A 19,405-nucleotide genomic window follows, 5' to 3' on the forward strand; every position below is an offset into this window, starting at 1 on the left:
ATTATGTCAAGGTTTTAAGTTTGTGAAAATCTTTACATCTTTCTGGTTGTATAGAAAAATCCTCAACAAAAATTCTTGCAAATTGGACTGAACGTAATTTGTTTAAACAAAAACTTGATGATGCATGATTCATTCTAGTATCTCCATGCCAAATCTTCTTTTTGAATTATCTACACTATATTTTTTAAATTTTCTATCAAAAAAACATGTGAGCTCGTGTGCTGAAAATCTGCTACTCCCTTCGTTCCGAAATAGTTGTCGTTCTACGTTTCTAGTGCAAAATTCGTCACGTACAACTTTTTTGGTTGTTTCCTAAACTGCCCTCCCACCTCTCGCTGGCTCCCCCACTCTCTTGCTTGCTCACTGAATACCTAGCTCGCCGCCGCCGCCTCTCCCTCGCACGCTTCGCCTCTGCCTCTCCGTTTGCCCCGTCGCCGTCGCCCCTTCCAAGATCTCAGTTTTTACTTCCCGGCGGGTGGATCCGCCGTCTCCTGCCCCTACCGCAGCATCGGCAGGCCGCTAGGTCAACCTACGCGCCGAGAAGAGCCCCAAGAAGGCAGCGAGCGGGGCGGCATCAGGGCCCATCGTGGTAGCGGCCCCGCAAGTGGCGTGGACGTCGATTGACTCGATGTACTCGGTGTCGCCGCCGCCAAGCTGCGTCACGATGTCGTCGTCGTTGCTGGACGCCAGCGCCGAGCGGAAGAAGATGCCGACCCCGTGCGTCGTGCAGGTGGCTGGCAGGGGCGTGGAGGTCGGCACCACCAAAACAAGTTGGTCCTCTCGATCTAGCAGAGCAGAGCAGATCCCCGACGAGCTGGTTCTCTTTGCCTTGGTCTCTTCTTCATCCTAGACCGAGCGGAGTATGCTTCATCCTGCAAGTCAAGTATCTGTCGTCCTGCTCTGTACTCAAATTCAGTTCGCTTTCTTCCACAATTACTCCATTTTTGCTGAAGTAGGTGCTGCTCTGTACTGCTCAAGTACCAGTCGTCCACTCTTGAGTACACCCCATGGAATAAATGTCATCAGGTTCTTTCAGTCATCTTTGCTCAAGTAGGTATTGCTCTGTACTGAAATTCAGCAATTCCTGCTCTGTACTCTTTCAGTCATCTTTGCTCAAGTACTCCATGGTTGGAGTAGTAAAGAAATTAGCCCCCTAGTATCATCATGGTTGGAGTATGCTTCATCTTAATGAGATGCTGTTGCTGTAGTAGTACTGAAATTCACATAAGGTGATGCTGCTGCTGTAGTACTCACATTGTGGGATTATATTCGGTGATTTAGTGATTCAGTTTGGAGGACTTGCTACTGTTTTGTTCCAAGCAGCAGTGCTTAAAATTGAGTAAAATGTTCAGGACATGCTGTTGTTTTAGTGTAGCAAACGCAACAGGAGTAATCTGTTTCAAAATGTTCAGGAGTGCTTAAAATGGAGTAGTGTCGGACTACTTGTTGTTTTCTTCCAAGCAGGAGTAGCAAGTGGAGCAATAGTTGTTGGGGAACGTAGTAATTTCAAAAAAATTCCTACGCACACGCAAAATCATGGTAATGCATAGCAACGAGAGGGGAGAGTGTGTCCATGTACCCTCGTAGACCGAAAACGGAAGCGTTTGCACAACACAGTTGATGTAGTCGTACGTCTTCACGATCCAACCGATTAAGTATCGAATGTACAACACCTTCGAGTTCAGCACACGTTCAGCTCGATGACGTCCCTCGAACTCCGATCCAGCCGAGCTTTGAGGGAGAGTTCCGTCAGCACAACGGCGTAGTGACGATGATGATGTTTGCTACCTCTTGAGCACTTGCGTTGGTTTTCCCTTGAAAAGGAAAGGGTGATGCAGCAGAGTAGCATAAGTATTTCTCTCAGTTTTTGAGAACCAAGGTATCAATCCAGTAGGAGGCTGCGCGTGAGTCCCTCGCACCTACACAAAACAAATAAATCATCGCAACCAACGCGATAAGGGGTTGTCAATCCCTACACGGTCACTTACGAGCGTGAGATCTGATAGATATGATAAGATAATATTTTTGGTATTTTTATGATAAAGATGCAAAGTAAAATAAAAGGCAATGAAAATAACTAAGTATTGGAAGATTAATATGATGAAGATAGACCAGGTGGCCATATGTTTCACTAGTGGCTTCTTTCAAGAGCATAGATATTTTACAGTGGGTGAACGAATTACTGTTGAGCAATTGACAGAATTGAGAATATCTAGGTATGATCATGTATATAGGCATCACGTTCAAGACAAGTAGACCGACTCCTGCCTGCATCTACTACTATTACTCCACACATCGACCGCTATCCATCATGCATCTAGAGTATTAAGTTCATAAGAACAGAGTAACGTCTTAAGCAAGATGACATGATGTAGAGGGATAAATTCATGCAATATGATGAAAACCCCATCTATCCTCGATGGAAACAATACAATACGTGCCTTGCTGCCCCTACTGTCACTGAGGAAGGACATCGCAAAATTGAACCCAAAGCTAAGCACTTCTCCCATTGCAAGAAAGATCAATATAGTAGGTCAAACAAAACTGATAATTCGAAGAGACTTGCAAAGATAACCAATCATACATAAAAGAATTCAGAGAAGATTCAAATATTGTTCATAGATAAACTTGATCATAAACCCACAATTCATCGGTCTCAACAAACACACCACAAAAGAAGATTACATCGAATAGATCTCCACAAGAGAGGGGGAGAACTTTGTATTGAGATCCAAAAAGAGAGAAGAAGCCATCTAGCTAATAACTATGGACTCGTAGGTCTGAGGTAAACTACCCACACTTCATCGGAGAGGCTATGGTGTTGATGTAGAAGCCCTTCGTGATCGATGCCCCCTCCGGCGGAGCTCCGAAACAGGTCCTAAGATGGGATCTCGTGGATACAAAAAGTTACGGCGGTGGAATTAGGGTTTTGGCTTCATCTCTGATCGTTTGGGGGTACGTAGATATATATAGGAGGAAGAAGTACGTCGGTGGAGCAATAGGGGGCCCACGAGGGTGGAGGGCGCGCCTGGGGGGTAGGCGCGCCCCCCTACCTCGTGGTCTCCCTGTTGGTTGCTTAACGTAGGGTCCAAGTCTCCTGGATCATGTTCGGTGAGAAAATCACGTTCCTGAAGGTTTCATTCCGTTTGGACTTCATTTGATATTCCTTTTCTTCGAAACCTTAAAATAGGCAAAAAACAGCAATTCTGGGCTGGGCCTCCGGTTAGTAGGTTAGTCTCAAAAATAATATAAAAGTGTGTAATAAAGCCCAATAATGTCCAATACAGTAGATAATATAACATGGAGCAATCAAAAATTATAGATACGTTGGAGACGTATCAAGCATCACCAAGCTTAATTCCTGCTCGTCCTCGAATAGGTAAATGATAAAAACAGAACTTTTGATGTGAAATGTTATTTGGCATAATTTTTATGTAATTCTTCTTAATTGTGGTATGTATTCAAATCCGAAAGATTCAAGACAAAAGTTTAATATTAACATAGAAATAATAATACTTCAAGCATACAAACTAAGCAATTATGTCTTCTCAAAATAACATGGTTAAAGAAAGTTATCCCTACAAAATCATATAGTCTGGCGATGCTCCATCTTCACCACAGAAAGTATTCAAATCATGCACAATCCCGATGACAAGCCAAGCAATTGTTTCATACTTTTAATGTTCTCAAACTTTTTCAATCTTCACGCAATACATGAGCGTGAGCCATGGACATAGCACTATAGATGGAATAGAATGGTGGTTGTGGAGAAGACAAAAAGGGAGAAGATAATCTCACATCAACTAGGCGTATCAATGGGCTATGAAGATGCCCATCAATAGATATCAATGTGAGTGAGTAGGGATTGCCATGCAATGGATGCACTACATCTATAAATGCATGAAAGCTCAATAAAAGAAACTAAGTGGGTGTGCATCCAACTTGCTTGCTCATGAAGACCTAGGGCATTTTGAGGAAGCCCGTCATTGAAATATACAAGTCAAGTTCTATAATGAAAAATTCCCACTAGTATATGAAGGTGATAACAAAGGAGACTCTCTACTATAAAGATCATGGTACTACTTTGAAGCCCAAGTGTGGTAAAAATATAGTAGCATTGTCCCTTCTCTCTTTTCTCATATTTTTTTATTTGGGCCTTTTCTTTTTTTTATGGCCTCTTTTTTTCGTCCGGAGTCTCATCCCAATTTGTGGGGGAATCATAGTCTCCATCATCCTTTCCTCACTGGGACAATGCTCTAATATTCATGATCATCACACTTTTATTTTCTTGCAACTCAAGAATTAGAACTCGATACTTAGAACAATATATGGATCTATATGAATGCCTCCGGCGGTGTACCGGGATATGCAGTGACTCATGAGTGACATGTATGAAAGAATTATAAATGGTGGCTTTGCCACAAATACGATGTCAACTACATAATCATGTAAAGCAATATGATAATGATGGAGCGTGTCATGATAAACGAAACGGTGAAAAGTTATATGGCAATATATCTCGGAATGGCTATGAAAATGCCATGATAGGTAGGTATGGTGGATGTTTTGAGGAAGGTATATAGTGGGTGTATGATACCGGCGAAAGGTGCGCGGTATTAGAGAGGCTAGCAATGGTGGAAAGGTGAGAGTGCGTATAATACATGGACTCAACATTAGTCATAAAGAACTCACATACTTATTGTAAAAATCTACAAGTTATCAAAGCAAAGTATTACGTGCATGCTCCTAGGGGGATAGATTGATAGGAAAAGACCATCGCTCGTCCCTGACCGCCACTCATAAGGAAGACAATCAATAAATAAATCATGCTTCGACTTCATCACATAACGGTTCACCATACGTGCATGCTACGTGAATTACAAACTTTAACACAATTATTTCTCAAATTCACAACTACTCAACTAGCATGACTCTAATATCACCATCTCCATATCTCAACAATTATCAAGCATCAAACTTCTCATAGTATTCAACACTCATAAGAGAATTTTGATTATTAATTTTATATACCTAGCATATAAGGATTATTTAAGCAAATTATCATGCTATTTAAGACTCTCAAAATAACCTAAGTGAAGCACGAGAGATTAATAGTTTCTATAAAACAAATCCACCACCGTGCTCTAAAAGATATAAGTGAAGTACTAGAGCAAAACTATATAACTCAAAAGATATAAGTGAAGCACATAGAGTATTCTAATAATTTCTGAATAATGTGTGTCTCTCTCAAAAGGTGTGTACAGCGAAGATGATTGTGGTAAACTAACAAATAAAGACTCAAATCATACAAGACGCTCCAAGCAAAACACATATCATGTGGTGAATAAAAATATAGCTCCAAGTAAAGTTACCGATAGAGTAGACGAAAGAGGAGATGCCTTCCGGGGCATCCCAAAGATTTGGCTTTTAGGTGTCCTTAGATTATCTTGGGGGTGGCATGGGCATCCCCAAGCTTAGGCTCTTGCCACTCCTTGTTCCATAATCCATCAAATCTTACCCAAAACTTGAAAACTTCACAACACAAAACTTAAAGAAAAAAATTTCGTGAGCTCCGTTAGCGAAAGAAAATAAAAGACCACCTCAAGGTACCGCAATGAACTCATTATTTATTTATATTGGTGTTAAACATACTGTATTTCGACTTCTATATGGTTTATAAACTATTTTACTAGCCATAGATTCATCAAAATAAGCAAACAACACACGAAAAACAGAATCTGTCAAAAACAGAACAGTCTGTAGTAATCTGTAGCTAACGCAAGATATGGAACCCCAAAAATTCTAAAATAAATTGCTGGACGTGAGGAATTTATCTATTAATCATTTGCAAAAAGAATTAACTAAATAGCACTTTCCAATAAAAATGGCACCAGTTCTCGTGAGCGCTAAAGTTTCTGTTTTTACAGCAAGATTAACAAGACTTTCCCTAAGTCTTCCCAACGGTTCTACTTAGCACAAACACTAATTAAACACAAAAAACACAAACAAAACAGAGGCTAGATAAATTATTTATTACTAAACATGAACAAAAAGCAAGAAATAAAAATAAAGTTGGGTTGCCTCCCAACAAGCGTTATCATTTAACGCCCCTAGCTAGGCATAAAAAGCAAGGATAGATCTAGGTGTTGCCATCTTTGATAGGTAATTCTTCAATGAGGCATCTACCGTCCTTAGGAATTTCTTTAATTTTATTGATTATTAAACTTTTAGGCACAAGATCGAAAAAATCATTGGCAGCAAATGGTTCCTTAATGATAGCAAAAGAGATTAGGGTGAACACTTATATATTTGAGATCCGCAGTTCCTTTGCTAGAGGATTCACCTTTATTTCTAGGAACATACATAAGCTTGGCAATTTTAGTTGAAGGACTTGGAGTATTCTTTACGGAAGAAAAAGCGGTTCCCAAGTTGGTAATGATACCCTCAAGTTTATCGATTCTAGTGGAATCATGATTTATTCTTTCATTAACTATAGGTTCCTTCTCTTTAATATTTTTCAAAGTTACTCCTACTTTAGATACATATTGGGTAATTTGGTTGTGGATCTTTTTATCGAAATTTTTAATTAACTCAACGGTAGCAACTTTATTTTCAATAATTTCAAGTTTTTGCATTACATGCTTCAAAGTTAACATAGTTTCATTAACCAAAAGAGGTGGTGAGCCAAACAAATCTATCATAGCATTGTAAGAATCAAAAGTATGGCTACCCAAGAAGTTCCCTCCGGTAATGGTATCAAGGATATATCTGTGCCAAGGAGTAACGCCTACATAAAAATTGCGAAGAAGAACGGAAGTAGATTGCTTCCTGGTAGATCTATTTTGAGCAAAATTCTATACCAAGCGTCTTTTAGATTTTCTCCCTCCCTTTGCTTAAAATTTAGAACTTCATTCTCGGGAGACAACGAAGAAGATAGAGGACTCGCCATAACGACAAGCAAACGGGGAGCGGGCAAAAAGAAGAAAATAGAGAAAGAGAGGGAGGATAGAGAGAGATGGCGAATAAAATGGCAAGGGTGAAGTGGGGGAGAGGGAAACGAGAGGCAAATGACAAATAATGTAATGCGGGAGATAAGGGTATGTGATGGGTACTTGGTATGTTGATTTTTGCGTAGACCTCCCCAGCAACGGCGCCAGAAATCCTTCTTGGTACCTCTTGAGCACTTGCGTTGGTTTTCCCTTGAAGAGGAAAGGGTGATGCAGCAGAGTAGTATAAGTATTTCCCTTAGTTTTTGAGAACCAAGGTATCAATCCAGTAGGACGCTACGCGCGAGTCCCTCGCACCTACACAAAACAAATAAATCCTCGCAATCAACGCGATAAGGGGTTGTCAATCCCTACACGGTCACTTACGAGAGTGAGATCTGATAGATATGATAAGATAATATTTTTGGTATTTTTATGATAAAGATGCAAAGTAAAATAAAAGGCAATGAAAATAACTAAGTATTGAAAGATTAATATGATGAAAATAGACCCGAGGGGCATAGGTTTCACTAGTGGCTTCTCTCAAGAGCATAGATATTTTACGGTGGGTGAACGAATTACTGTTGAGCAATTGACAGAATTGAGCATAGTTATGAGAATATCTAGGTATGATCATGTATATAGGCATCACGTCCAAGACAAGTAGACCGACTCCTGCCTGCATCTACTACTATTACTCCACACATCGACCGCTATCCATCATGTATCTAGAGTATTAAGTTCATCAGAACAGAATAACGCCTTAAGCAAGATGACATGATGTAGAGGGATAAATTCATGCAATATGATAAAAAACTCATCTTGTTATCCTCGATGGCAATAATACAATACGTGCCTTGCTACCCCTACTGTCATGGGGAAACAGTGGCGGAGGCAGTACCCGGCGACCCGGGGCAGCTGCCCGGGCTCACCTGCAAGCTGACGTCTAATCGAGGCTATTAGTCAGGTACTAATTATCGTGATCTGCCCGGGCAAATAGTCCGTGGGCCTTGCTAGGTCTACTTCTAAGCCCATCTAGGAAGTAAACTTCCTAATCCTAGGCCCAAAGGTTGCACGTCGCAAGGCAAACCACGTCTCCTCGTTTCGTGCTTGTCGCCTCCACCTCGATCTATTGCGACGGCTCGAGTCGCCCGGCAGTAGCAGTTTCGCAGGGGCAGTCGCCAGGAACTGGTGCAGCGCCTCCCAGGAAAGGTGGCAGGCCGGCAGTCAACGGTGCCTCCTCCCAACCATTCGTGCCCAGAGATTGATGCTTCGATTTTTCAGGTGACTGGTCCTTCTTAGCCTGGATTGATGCGTACAATTTGTGGCATCAGATTTCACTCCTCGGATTTGGGGGATTTTTTAATATTTGTAACTTGCAGTAATGTAGGCAATTGGGGATTCCATCATTGATTGTTCCAAGCACGCTCATTGAAGAAAAATCGATCTCCGCTTTGCTTAGGTATTTTTTTTCTCGGTTCCTCTAACCTAATTAGTGTTAGTTAGTTCAATTATTCCAAATAATTGAATTTTAATCTTAATCCTCCGATCCATATTAATTGTGATTTCATATGAGAAAGTTTTTTAATTCCTAAATCAAGTATTGAGAATTCAAATGTTGCATACCAGGAACCAACCTTAGTTTATGTTGCCAACAACATTGAGCTTATTCCGATTGAAATCTATGGTTCTCTAGTTTAATGCTTATAGTTACATAATATGCACCAAATATTCGAGAAAGATGATTTGTAGCACCGGGGTGTCCATCCCCCTATATGAACATTGAGCTTAAAAAATACCGAGAAATTTGGAAAACAGTACTAGAATTTTGGGATATCAAACCTTGGGTGTACAATCTACTTTCGGGTGAAATTCCATAAAAAATACCAGGAAATGTATCTGTGGCAAAAAAGACAAAAAATCCCTATGTATAGGGAAAAACTGTATGGTTAGCTTTTAGTTTGGACTATATTCCTTTGCCACGGATACGCTTCCTGATTTTTTTTCATGAAACTTCACACGGGAGGAGATCGGGCACCCAGACTTAATATCCTCTAATTCTAAAAAAAATGCTATTTTTAAAATTTAATATTTATATAGGGGTGTGGAGCACCTAGGAGCTCCTTTGTAATTCCCATTATTCGATTGCAACTCTCTACCTTTTTAGTTAGCTTACAGTCCGCCCCAGCTCCTAATTTTTCCTGGCTCCGCCACTGCTGGGAAAGGACACCACAAGATTGAACCCAAAGCTAAGCACTTCTCCCATTGCAAGAAAGATCAATCTAGTAGGTCAAACCAAACTGATAATTCGAAGAGACTTGCAAAGATAACCAATCATACATAAAAGAATTCAGAGAAGATTCAAATATTGTTCATAATAAACTTGATCATAAACCCACAATTCATCGGTCTCAACAAACACACCGCAAAAGAAGATTATATCGAATAGATCCCCACAAGAGAGGGGGAGAACTTTGTATTGAGATCCAAAAAGAGAGAAGAAGCCATCTAGCTAATAACTATGGACCCGTAGGTCTGAGATAAACTACTCACACTTCATCGGAGAGGCTATGGTGTTGATGTAGAAGCCCTCCGTGATCGATGCCCCCTCCGGCGAAGCTCCAGAACATGCCCCAAGATGGGTCTCGTGGATACAGAAAGTTACGGCGGTGGAATTAGGGTTTTGGATCCATCTCTGATCGTTTGGGGGTACGTAGATATATATAGAAGGAAGAAGTACGTCGGTGGAGCAACAGGGGGCCCACGAGGGTGGAGGGCGCGCTTGGGGGGGGGGGGTAGGCGCGCCCCCTACCTTGTGGCCTCCCTGTTGGTTGCTTGACATAGGGTCCAAGTCTCCTGGATCATGTTCAGTGAGAAAATCATGTTCCCGAAGGTTTCATTCCGTTTGGACTCCGTTTGATATTTCTTTTCTTCGAAACCCTAAAATAGGCAAAAAAAACAGCAATTCTGGGCTGGGCCTCCGGTTAGTAGGTTGGTCCCAAAAATAATATAAAAGTGTACAATAAAGCCCAATAATGTCCAAAACAATAAATAATATAGCATAGAGCAATAAAAAATTATAGATATGTTAGAGACGTATCAATGTTCTACCGACGCGGGGCTTCGCCTAGGCACCGCTACGATATTATCGAGGTGGACTATGGTGAAGGGGGGCACCGCACACGGCTAAGAGATCCAATAGATCAATTGTTGTGTCTAGAGGTGCCTCCTGCCCCTGTATATAAAGGAGGGAGGGAGAGGCCGGCCCTAGAGGGGCGCGCCAAGTGTGGGGAGTCCTACTAGGACTCCCAAGTCCTAGTAGGATTCCTCTTTCCTTTCCGGAGTAAGAGAGAAGGAAAGAGGGAGAGAGGGAGAAGGAAAAGGGGGTTGCACCCCTTGTTCAATTCGAACCAGAGGGGGGCGTGCGCCTCCTTCCTTTTGGCCTCTCTCCTCTATTCCCGTATGGCCCAATAAGGCCCAATACTTCTCCTGGTAAATTCCCGTAACTCCCCGATACTCCGAAAATACCCGAATCACTTGGAACCTTTCCGATGTCCGAATATAGTTTTCCAATATATCGAACTTTACGTCTCGACCATTTCGAGACTCCTCGTCATGTCCCAGATCTCATCCGGGACTCCGAACTACCTTCGGTACATCAAATCACATAAACTCATAATATAACTGTCATAAAACTTTAAGCGTGCGGGCCCTACGGGTTCGAGAACTATGTAGACATGACCGAGACACGTCTCCGGTCAATAACCAATAGCGGAACCTGGATGCTCATATTGGCTCCCACATATTCTACGAAGATCTTTATCGGTCAAATCGCATAACAACATAAGTTGTTCCCTTTGTCATCGGTATGTTACTTGCCCGAGATTCGATCATCGGTATCTCAATACCTAGTTCAATCTCGTTACCGGCAAGTCTCTTTACTCGTTCCGTAATACATCATCCCGCAACTAACTCATTAGTTACAATGCTTGCAAGGCTTATAGTGATGTGCATTACCGAGTGGGCCCAGAGATACCTCTCCGACAATCGGAGTGACAAATCCTAATCTTGAAATACGCCAACTCAACAAGTACCTTCGGAGACACCTGTAGAGCACCTTTATAATCACCCAGTTACGTTGTGACGTTTGGTAGCACACAAAGTGTTCCTCCGGTAAACGGGAGTTGCGTAATCTCATAGTCATATGAACATGTATAAGTCATGAAGAAAGCAATAGCAACAAACTAAACGATCATCGTGCTAAGCTAACTGATGGGTCAAGTCAATCACATCATTCTCTAATGATGTGATCCCGTTAATCAAATGACAACTCATGTCTATGGTTAGGAAACATAACCATCACTGATTCAACGAGCTAGTCAAGTAGAGGCATACTAGTGACACTATGTTTGTCTATGTATTCACACATGTATTATGTTTCCGATTAATACAATTCTAGCATGAATAATAAAAATTTATCATAAAATAAGGAAATAAATAATAACTTTATTATTGCCTATAGGGCATATTTCCTTCAGTAGTACTGTAGGACTTGATGACATGAAGTAACTTGTTATGTGAGTGAGTTTATAATTGTACCCACTTGAAGCAACTTTTTGGTCCTTATGTTTTCTGTAGCTTATGCTTGCAGTAATTATAATTAAATTATAGCACATGAAGCTTCAGTATTTTAGCACATGAAGCTCTTGGAGTAGGACTTGGTGCTATGAGTAACTTGGAGTAATTTGGTTGCCCAAGCCCAATTAATCACCAACCTACTCCACCAATTCTAGTCAGCTTAACATAAATCCCACTGTTCCCGGTTTGTGCATCCCACAACCATGCTACAAACAAGTTGGTCCAGCCATCTTCTCTTAGATTTGGTTCTACTACAGGTGTTGTTACAATAGAAGGATTGGCAATGGTTCTTTCATGCCTAAGCACAAAAAAAGATGTTTATTTATTGATAAAGGTTGTCTCCAGTGCTCTAAAAAGATTTTCCGAAGCACCTCCAAGTGATTTATCATGCAAACTAAGGGCAATATTCCTTGCTACCAATTAAAGAGGGTAAAAAAAATTCAATTTAAATAATCAACATGAGTAGTTAGTGATTACAATTAATGTATCTTAGCATTGCATTACCCTGCTTCTTCTCATGATTTAGACACTGCATCATATCTGACAAGATTTTTAAATCCATTATTATATGTTTATTTCTCAGAGTCTGGAAGAACTCATACAAAATGAGACGGTGCCCTACCCCACTGACATAGCTAATAACGCTATTGACGATCACCTGGCCAAGAGGCTCACCGACTTGTGTGGTTATGAGAAGAAATTAGTTGTAGGGTGTACTGAATGTAAAAGAATAATTCAAAAGAACTTGGTTAGTATAACTTTATAAGCTATCTTGTTGCTTGTCTGGGTGAACAATATATTGATCGCGATTTGATTTTTCAGGGAATAACATGTCTTCATGTTGGCGTTCCGGTTTGTGAGCTGATAATTTGCAGTCAGAAGAAGCCCATGCGTACTTTATCGCCTAAAAGACTATCAGATCCTACTGAAGATTTAACGATATTCGTATATCAACATGACATTACTTGCAAGCCTGAGATGGTGAACTTACCTCTTGTCCTTCCTTATTTCTCACAAGCTGATGTTCTCCCTTGTCAATGTTAGTACTTTATATTCTTTCCGACTGTTCTCATCTTCTGTAGCAAGCATTAATAATTTCGTGTGCATAATTTCATGGTACATCTGTCGCATAATTTCGTGTCAGATTACTGGGAGCCGGCAACGAATCTCCATTATATAGGAATGAGATCGTTGGGTTGTCTGCATCATGTAAACATAACAAACATTGGTCCGAAATAAGGCAAATTTGTAGGCATATGGTCTTAACCCTTTAGCAAAAGAATACTCACCCGAAATCAAATGGGAAGGTTGATGAACATATGTGCTATCACCATCAGCCTGTTCAAGTATGATCCGTTCCGATGGAGTAATATGTTCAACTACAAGTCACAAGTCTGTTAGGTATGAATGATCACATAAAACACATAAAAATAAGCTCTGTATATTTGCACAGCCTTAAAACTTGGACTACTTGGGTAAATCTTGTCAACTTCGTCCGCTACGGGTATAACAGCTGGGTCATAGTCGTCAACACTGGTCCCTTCCATCGGTTCTGCAACACATTCAGTCTCATGTGATGGTGCTTGACATGTATAGCTAAATTTGTAGTTGAACATATACCTGGAGGTACATGTATACCCATCATATGTGCTACACATTCAGTCTCCTGGGATGGTGTTTGACATGTATAGCACAATTTGATTCCCCATACGCACCTATGGAATGGCAGTTCCCTGACATTAAATGACCATTGCCTGATGGCAAGAATATTTGAAATAGCAGGGGTGGGAGTAGCAAGCTAACTATACTATGCCTGATGTCCTCTAGATGTTTTGTATGTGTCTATATGTAGTCATCCTGTCTCCATCTTCAATGCATGCACTCAATCTGCTTATTACTTATTTTGTCATACAAAGTGTTGTTTAGCCAAATTTTCCAAAGGATGGTCATTCATACAAAGTGCCCTTCCTACCTTCTATTTGGTATCAATTGAGAATTGTTTTAAGGAGTAGAAACCTTGGTTAGTAGTGTTTCGGTGGAGCTCGAACAAGAAAGACTCTGCTGCTTGCTGGGAGGTGTCGGGGAGGGTCGGAGCACATGAGCATTGACGGATGAAGAGAGAGTAGGCCGGGGATGCGGTGTTCTGAGCAATGTCGGTTGTCTTTGCAGATTAATTATATTGTAATTGCAAAAAACAACATAGTTGCTATTGTTATTTATCTATCTATATTGCTCAAGACAAGAATTTGATTAATGTGGCGACGACTATAATCTGGCTTTCTGGGCTATAATACTTAAGGAATATGATTGTACTAAACTATAATATTAGTGGTCGCAGCTTGTTAAAAGTGTTAGTGTATTGTAAGTCTCAATCAGGCTTGTAATGTCAATTTGTTCTTTGCCATCGGAAGTGATGCACTGCTTTGAACAACTTCCTTTTTATATCTTTTGGAACGGAGGGAGTATATGGCAGAAACGACACATTGCGAAATTGAATAGTGCAAACCTACCCCATCATGGATAGAACATCCCAATCAAGCGTTTGACTGTAGAGGAACAAATGGCTCAACCTGTTATCCTAACCCACGTACAGATTTTGCAGGACCCACAATTTCCACCATCCATGGTTGCAGCCCCCAGCCGCGCCGCCGACCCGATGGCGCTTCTGTTGGGGCAGTACGACGCCAACGAGCTCGCCGACATGGCGACCTTGACAGCAGAATTCCACCGTGACGCGAACTTCTCCACAAAAGTCAATGGCTCTTACACAAAACAATAGAATTGCATGTGTGCAACAGGATGCAGCAATGGTATATAAGAATCTCATTCACGCTCGAAGAGTCGCTGATGTGCTTGGAGGAGGGGCAAAGTGAGTTGTCTTCCCATCTCGTTCACGCGTCCGCCCCTCCTTGTTAGTTGCTGCAACATCCTAACCGATCACCCACCTTTTCAGTTTACGGGATGTTTAGTTGGATCAGGGGAGGAGATGGGGGGCGGGCGGCGGGCGGCGGCGGCAGCTCCTGCACTGTCTTCTGTGTGACGGCGGCGACGATCCAGACGTCGGCGGTGGCTGCGATCCGGAGATACGGCAGCAGCGATCTAGACGGCGGCGCCGGCGGGGACGGCGATCCGGAGAGACGGCAACGACGGCGGTGGCTGGGGCAGCAATCCGGAGAGACGGCGGCGGCGATGGCGATCCAGACGGCGGCGATCCAGAGCGGCGATGGCGGCGGTCCGGAGAAGGGCGACGGTGAGGGGATCGTGCGTGGCGTGGGGTGGGGTGGGGTGCGAGTACGTGCGACCAATTCCCTAGTGTTGGTTTATTTTCGTAGGTCTATTTTCGTAGATTTTTTCCCCGGTTTTTTTCTAGATCGGCCGTGTGGGAGGTGGGAATCAAGCCTGTAGGAACCTCGCGTGGGCATTGTTTTTTTATTGGTTCGGCGCTGGTGGGAGGTGGGATTGAGGATGGTGGGAGGTCGGATTGAGGACGAAAAAAAACTGTTTCTGATAGGACGAAAATTGATCGGCGGAGACTACCAACTGCTCCATTAGGAGTAAGATACAAATATAAAAAGATCTAAAGGAGCAGATTCAACTGATCTAGTCCATCAAACTAATGAATCCAACGACCTAAACTGCTTAATGACTAACGTTCAACGTGTTTAACATGTAGTTAATATCATATCAAATATTGCACTAATTATAAAATTAATACACAAACAATAATATACTTAATATCCACGTATAATTAATATATATTTTAAATATTAACGTGCAACACATGTAATTAATATATTGCCTAAATATTTAGGTGCGTTGCAAGTGTGCAACTAGAGATCCTGCAAATCAAACGAGGGCCTTATCCTTCGTGTTCGCATAGCGAACGCAGAAAAGCAGGTTACGCCTTATAAAAGAAAAAGGAACTCGTCAGCAACCGATACCCACCTCTACAGTATAAAACTCTCTCCCCGTCTTATCTTCTCTTCCTCTCTGAAACGTCTCCTCCTTCCGCCCCCCTCGCTCTCCATCCCCTCCGGGCCATCGCCGCCTGAATCCTTCACTAGGGTTAGGGTTTACGTAACGAACCCGCGCCATGGCTACCTTCACTTCCCAGGTCAGCGCGATGGCTGGCGCCTCCCCGTCGTGCTCTCTCTTCGTGAGCCGGCGGCGGCCGGCGGTCATGCCCCTGCAGATGCGGGTTGCTCGTGGCGGGAGGCCGCGCGGGTTGGCGATGCGGGTGACGTGCGAGAAGGTGGTGGGAATCGACCTGGGCACCACCAACTCCGCCGTCGCGGCGATGGAGGGCGGTAAGCCGACGGTGATCACCAACGCCGAGGGCCAGCGGACGACGCCGTCGGTGGTGGCGTACACCAAGGGAGGAGAACGGCTAGTGGGCCAGATTGCCAAGAGGCAGGCCGTCGTCAACCCGGAGAACACCTTCTTCTCCGTCAAGCGCTTCATTGGACGCAAGATGGCTGAGGTAGATGACGAGGCCAAGCAGGTCTCGTATAACGTTGTGCGCGATGAGAACGGAAACGTCAAGCTCGACTGCCCTGCTATCGGCAAGCAGTTCGCAGCGGAAGAGATATCCGCGCAGGTAATTTCCCTTTTCTTATTTATTATTGTAGCTTAACATAAGGAGGCAATGTGTTCGATTGTCATTGGAATTCCATATTGTCCTCCTCCATTGATGATGTTAAAGACTATTTCTTCGTTTATAATAGGGATCCCTTTATAATAAGAAAAGATGAGGCAATTAGTTAACTTATTATGTCTTGGATGAGTTAACGTTTCCAATGGTATATGAAGTGCTGATATTTTCATTTCTGTGAATATTTTGAATTGCTACCGGGATGGTTTTCAATTTCAGTTTCAGAAAAATTTCAGCACCAACCGAAATCACTGAAATTCAGTGAATTTCAGTTTCCATTTCAGCCAAATGACCGAAATATTCACTTGAATTCAATTAAAAATTTGAAAAATTTAAAAAATATTTTGAAAAATATTGGAATTGTTGTGCTATACTGAAATTGCTGAAATATTTTGGCCAAAACGTAATATTTCAGTGTCTGCTGAAATTACTGAAATTCAGTGAATTTCACCGAAATCTCACTGAAAGTGAAAACCATCTACCGCTTTGGCAATTTATTTATGAGAGGTCACTGCTTCAGTTATGTCCATTGTCTTGCAACACCCGTTATGCTAATTGTTACTCCCTCCGTCCCATAATATAAGAACGTTTTTGACACTAGACTAGTGTCAAAAACGTTCTTATATTATGGGACGGAGGGAGTAAAGTTTAGTCAGGTGTGGACCCTTTTCTTTGTACCCATACAAGTCTAGGGACCTAAAATGTGCATATCTCATGTTTAACTTCTGAGACCTAAGTTGACATAACCATGTGAATTTATGGACTGATGCTATACATGATTCGAATGTGAGTGACTTATTTGGCTTCTACGGTACATTTATACCTTTTCAGGTATTGAGGAAATTGGTGGATGATGCATCTAAGTTTCTGAATGACAAAATTACAAAAGCGGTGGTTACCGTTCCAGCGTACTTCAATGACTCGCAGAGAACAGCAACAAAGGATGCTGGCCGTATTGCAGGGCTGGAAGTTCTGCGCATTATAAATGAGCCAACTGCTGCATCTCTTGCTTATGGTTTTGAGAAGAAAAACAATGAAACGATTCTAGTGTTTGACTTGGGTGGCGGTACTTTTGATGTCTCTGGTATGGCAGAATACCAAATTGTTTTTATCTTTTACATTTATTACTGCTATAAATTCTGAACCACTTGGATAATCATATCACTCTCATATATTACCATAAAAGAACTTTTTAGATGAATCATGGGTGGAATTTCAATACTGAAAATGGCAATGTTTTGTCCTGTTTGGTTTGATTTGTAAAGCAAAAATGGTTTATCTAGAAGTGTGTTGCTTTTACATGCTCCAGTCAGAGAATAATATCTATGAATCCTTGATCGGAGCAATATATTCCACCACTCATTGACAAGAGCTACTTCTAAATAGAATTAGCTTTTAGTTAATTCATAAAAAGCATTTGTTAGAACTTACGTTGACAGGATAAGAGCTCTCAAAATATTGAATGTCTACTTGGATAGTTTTCTTTGTTGTTATGTGTTAAAAATAATTACACTGAGGTTTGTAAGAAGGTCATGATGCAATTACCAATGTAAAAAATAGCGTGGCCCTTAAAATATGCTATTGGCGTGCTATATCGCGCTATTAGCGAGACATTGTACATTGATTTATTCAGCGAGGCATTGCTCAAAATGCTAATAGCGTGCTAGTTTTTTCACTGGTAATTACTAGTTTACTACTGATGAAGCAACATTACTCTGCAGTATTGGAGGTTGGAGATGGTGTATTTGAGGTGCTTTCCACATCTGGGGACACACACTTAGGTGGAGATGACTTTGATAAGGTTTGTAATTCCTCTTCTATTGTTCCTGGAAAATTACCACATATTTTAAAATTTGTGAAAGTTCATCATGCACTATTTTGATGCGCACACACCAAATTTCCTGCTCAAACTAGCAAAGTACCCTGCCTTGCTACAGATCCAAAATAGACTAATACATGTTCACGAACTTGAAACAATCCTATATATCACTAAGAATATGTTAGATTCAACCCAAAATTTATTCCTCTTATTTGATTGGGTGTGGAGGGAGGAGGGTGGGGGGGGTGGGGGGTGGGGGGTGGACTTGTCTGGAGAGGCTACGCTTTTCTTTGCAGATCAGGAGCAGACTGGTGGGGGTGTTTATGCGAAAACACCATGGTATGCGTTAGATTTAGATCGGATGGCAGACACACCATCATCACCAGCTGGGTCTTTTATAGGTGTAGAGATAGAGATATATCTGTACTTTAGGGTATCATCGGCTGGCTGGCTGAACATCATGAAGGTCGCGTGTGAGCCGCTGGATCAGGTTTCATCGTTCGTCCCGCAACTACCCACGTGACACAGGCATTATCGTCATGCCACCACCCACGTGCCAAGTGGAGGCCACACATCTCCCCCCTTCCGATCTAAATCTCTTTTTTCTAGTGAGCCATTCATGTCTCCTCCCAAACGATCCCCTCCAATGGCTCTCAAATTCTCTCCACACTGGCCGAATCACCCCAGCCCAGTGCAGATCCATCCCACCGCCGACCGCCCTGCCCCGCGCAAGCTCCTAGTCAGCGTTGTGAGGCCTGGGGCGCTGCTGCTGCACAGGCCAGTCAAAGGTGGATACCATGTGGGGGCCAGGATGGCGCGACGCTCTCGGTGCTGGAGGCAACGCGCGCCCAGCACCGTGTGCTGCAACTAGAACCCTCTGGTGTTGGAGACAGCGGCCACTATTGCTGGACACGGCGGCCACAAGTGCTGCAACCGGCAAATCGCTAGGGCTGGAGACAACGATACCCGATGCTGGAAACGTGGTGACTGAGTGCTGGAACCGGCCAATGTCGATGATGCAACCATGGAGACCGCTTGCTGGGAGGCCGTGGCTGGTAGATGTTGGAACCGGCGATGCAGATGCTGCATCCGGCCATGTAGGTTGCTGAAACCGGCAGGAGTCGGTGCTACGACGCGGCGTCCTTTTGCTGGAGCCGGCCAGCGGCCAGGGTTGGAGCTGCATCCAGCGAGGGGTTTGGTGCTGGAACTGCGGCGACGTCGTGTGAAATGCTAGAACCAGCTTCGGCGGGAGCTGCAACCGAGGAAGCATGAAGGATGCAAGGGGAAGGTGCCGCAAAACTTGCGTGAGGG

The 19,405-nt window shown here is 42.6% G+C and overlaps 1 protein-coding gene and 1 long non-coding RNA gene across 4 annotated transcripts in view; both read left to right on the plus strand.

The window, feature by feature from the left end:
- The first annotated feature begins 272 nt into the window (after window positions 1-272).
- LOC119300669 lies at window positions 273-14,614 on the plus strand. Of its 3 annotated transcripts, none has more exons than XR_005146558.1 (5): window positions 273-1,054; window positions 12,208-12,372; window positions 12,447-12,663; window positions 14,218-14,493; window positions 14,578-14,614. It is a non-coding gene; the product is annotated as an uncharacterized LOC119300669 (long non-coding RNA). The 3 variants fall into 3 exon arrangements; XR_005146557.1 differs by having other exon boundaries at window positions 12,447-12,605; XR_005146559.1 differs by having other exon boundaries at window positions 273-1,050; window positions 12,447-12,605.
- A 971-nt stretch (window positions 14,615-15,585) lies between these two features.
- LOC119300668 (stromal 70 kDa heat shock-related protein, chloroplastic-like) overlaps window positions 15,586-19,405 on the plus strand; it is an 8,306-nt gene continuing 4,486 nt past the window's right edge. The window contains exons 1-3 of the mRNA XM_037577574.1: window positions 15,586-16,221; window positions 17,107-17,359; window positions 17,997-18,076. Coding sequence (XP_037433471.1) covers window positions 15,718-16,221; window positions 17,107-17,359; window positions 17,997-18,076 — 837 coding nt within the window. The 5' untranslated portion in view covers window positions 15,586-15,717. The remainder of the gene's footprint in view (window positions 16,222-17,106; window positions 17,360-17,996; window positions 18,077-19,405) is intronic.

The sequence above is a fragment of the Triticum dicoccoides genome, chromosome 5A, assembly GCF_002162155.2.
Source record: "Triticum dicoccoides isolate Atlit2015 ecotype Zavitan chromosome 5A, WEW_v2.0, whole genome shotgun sequence".
NCBI classification, from domain to species: Eukaryota; Viridiplantae; Streptophyta; class Magnoliopsida; order Poales; family Poaceae; genus Triticum; species Triticum dicoccoides.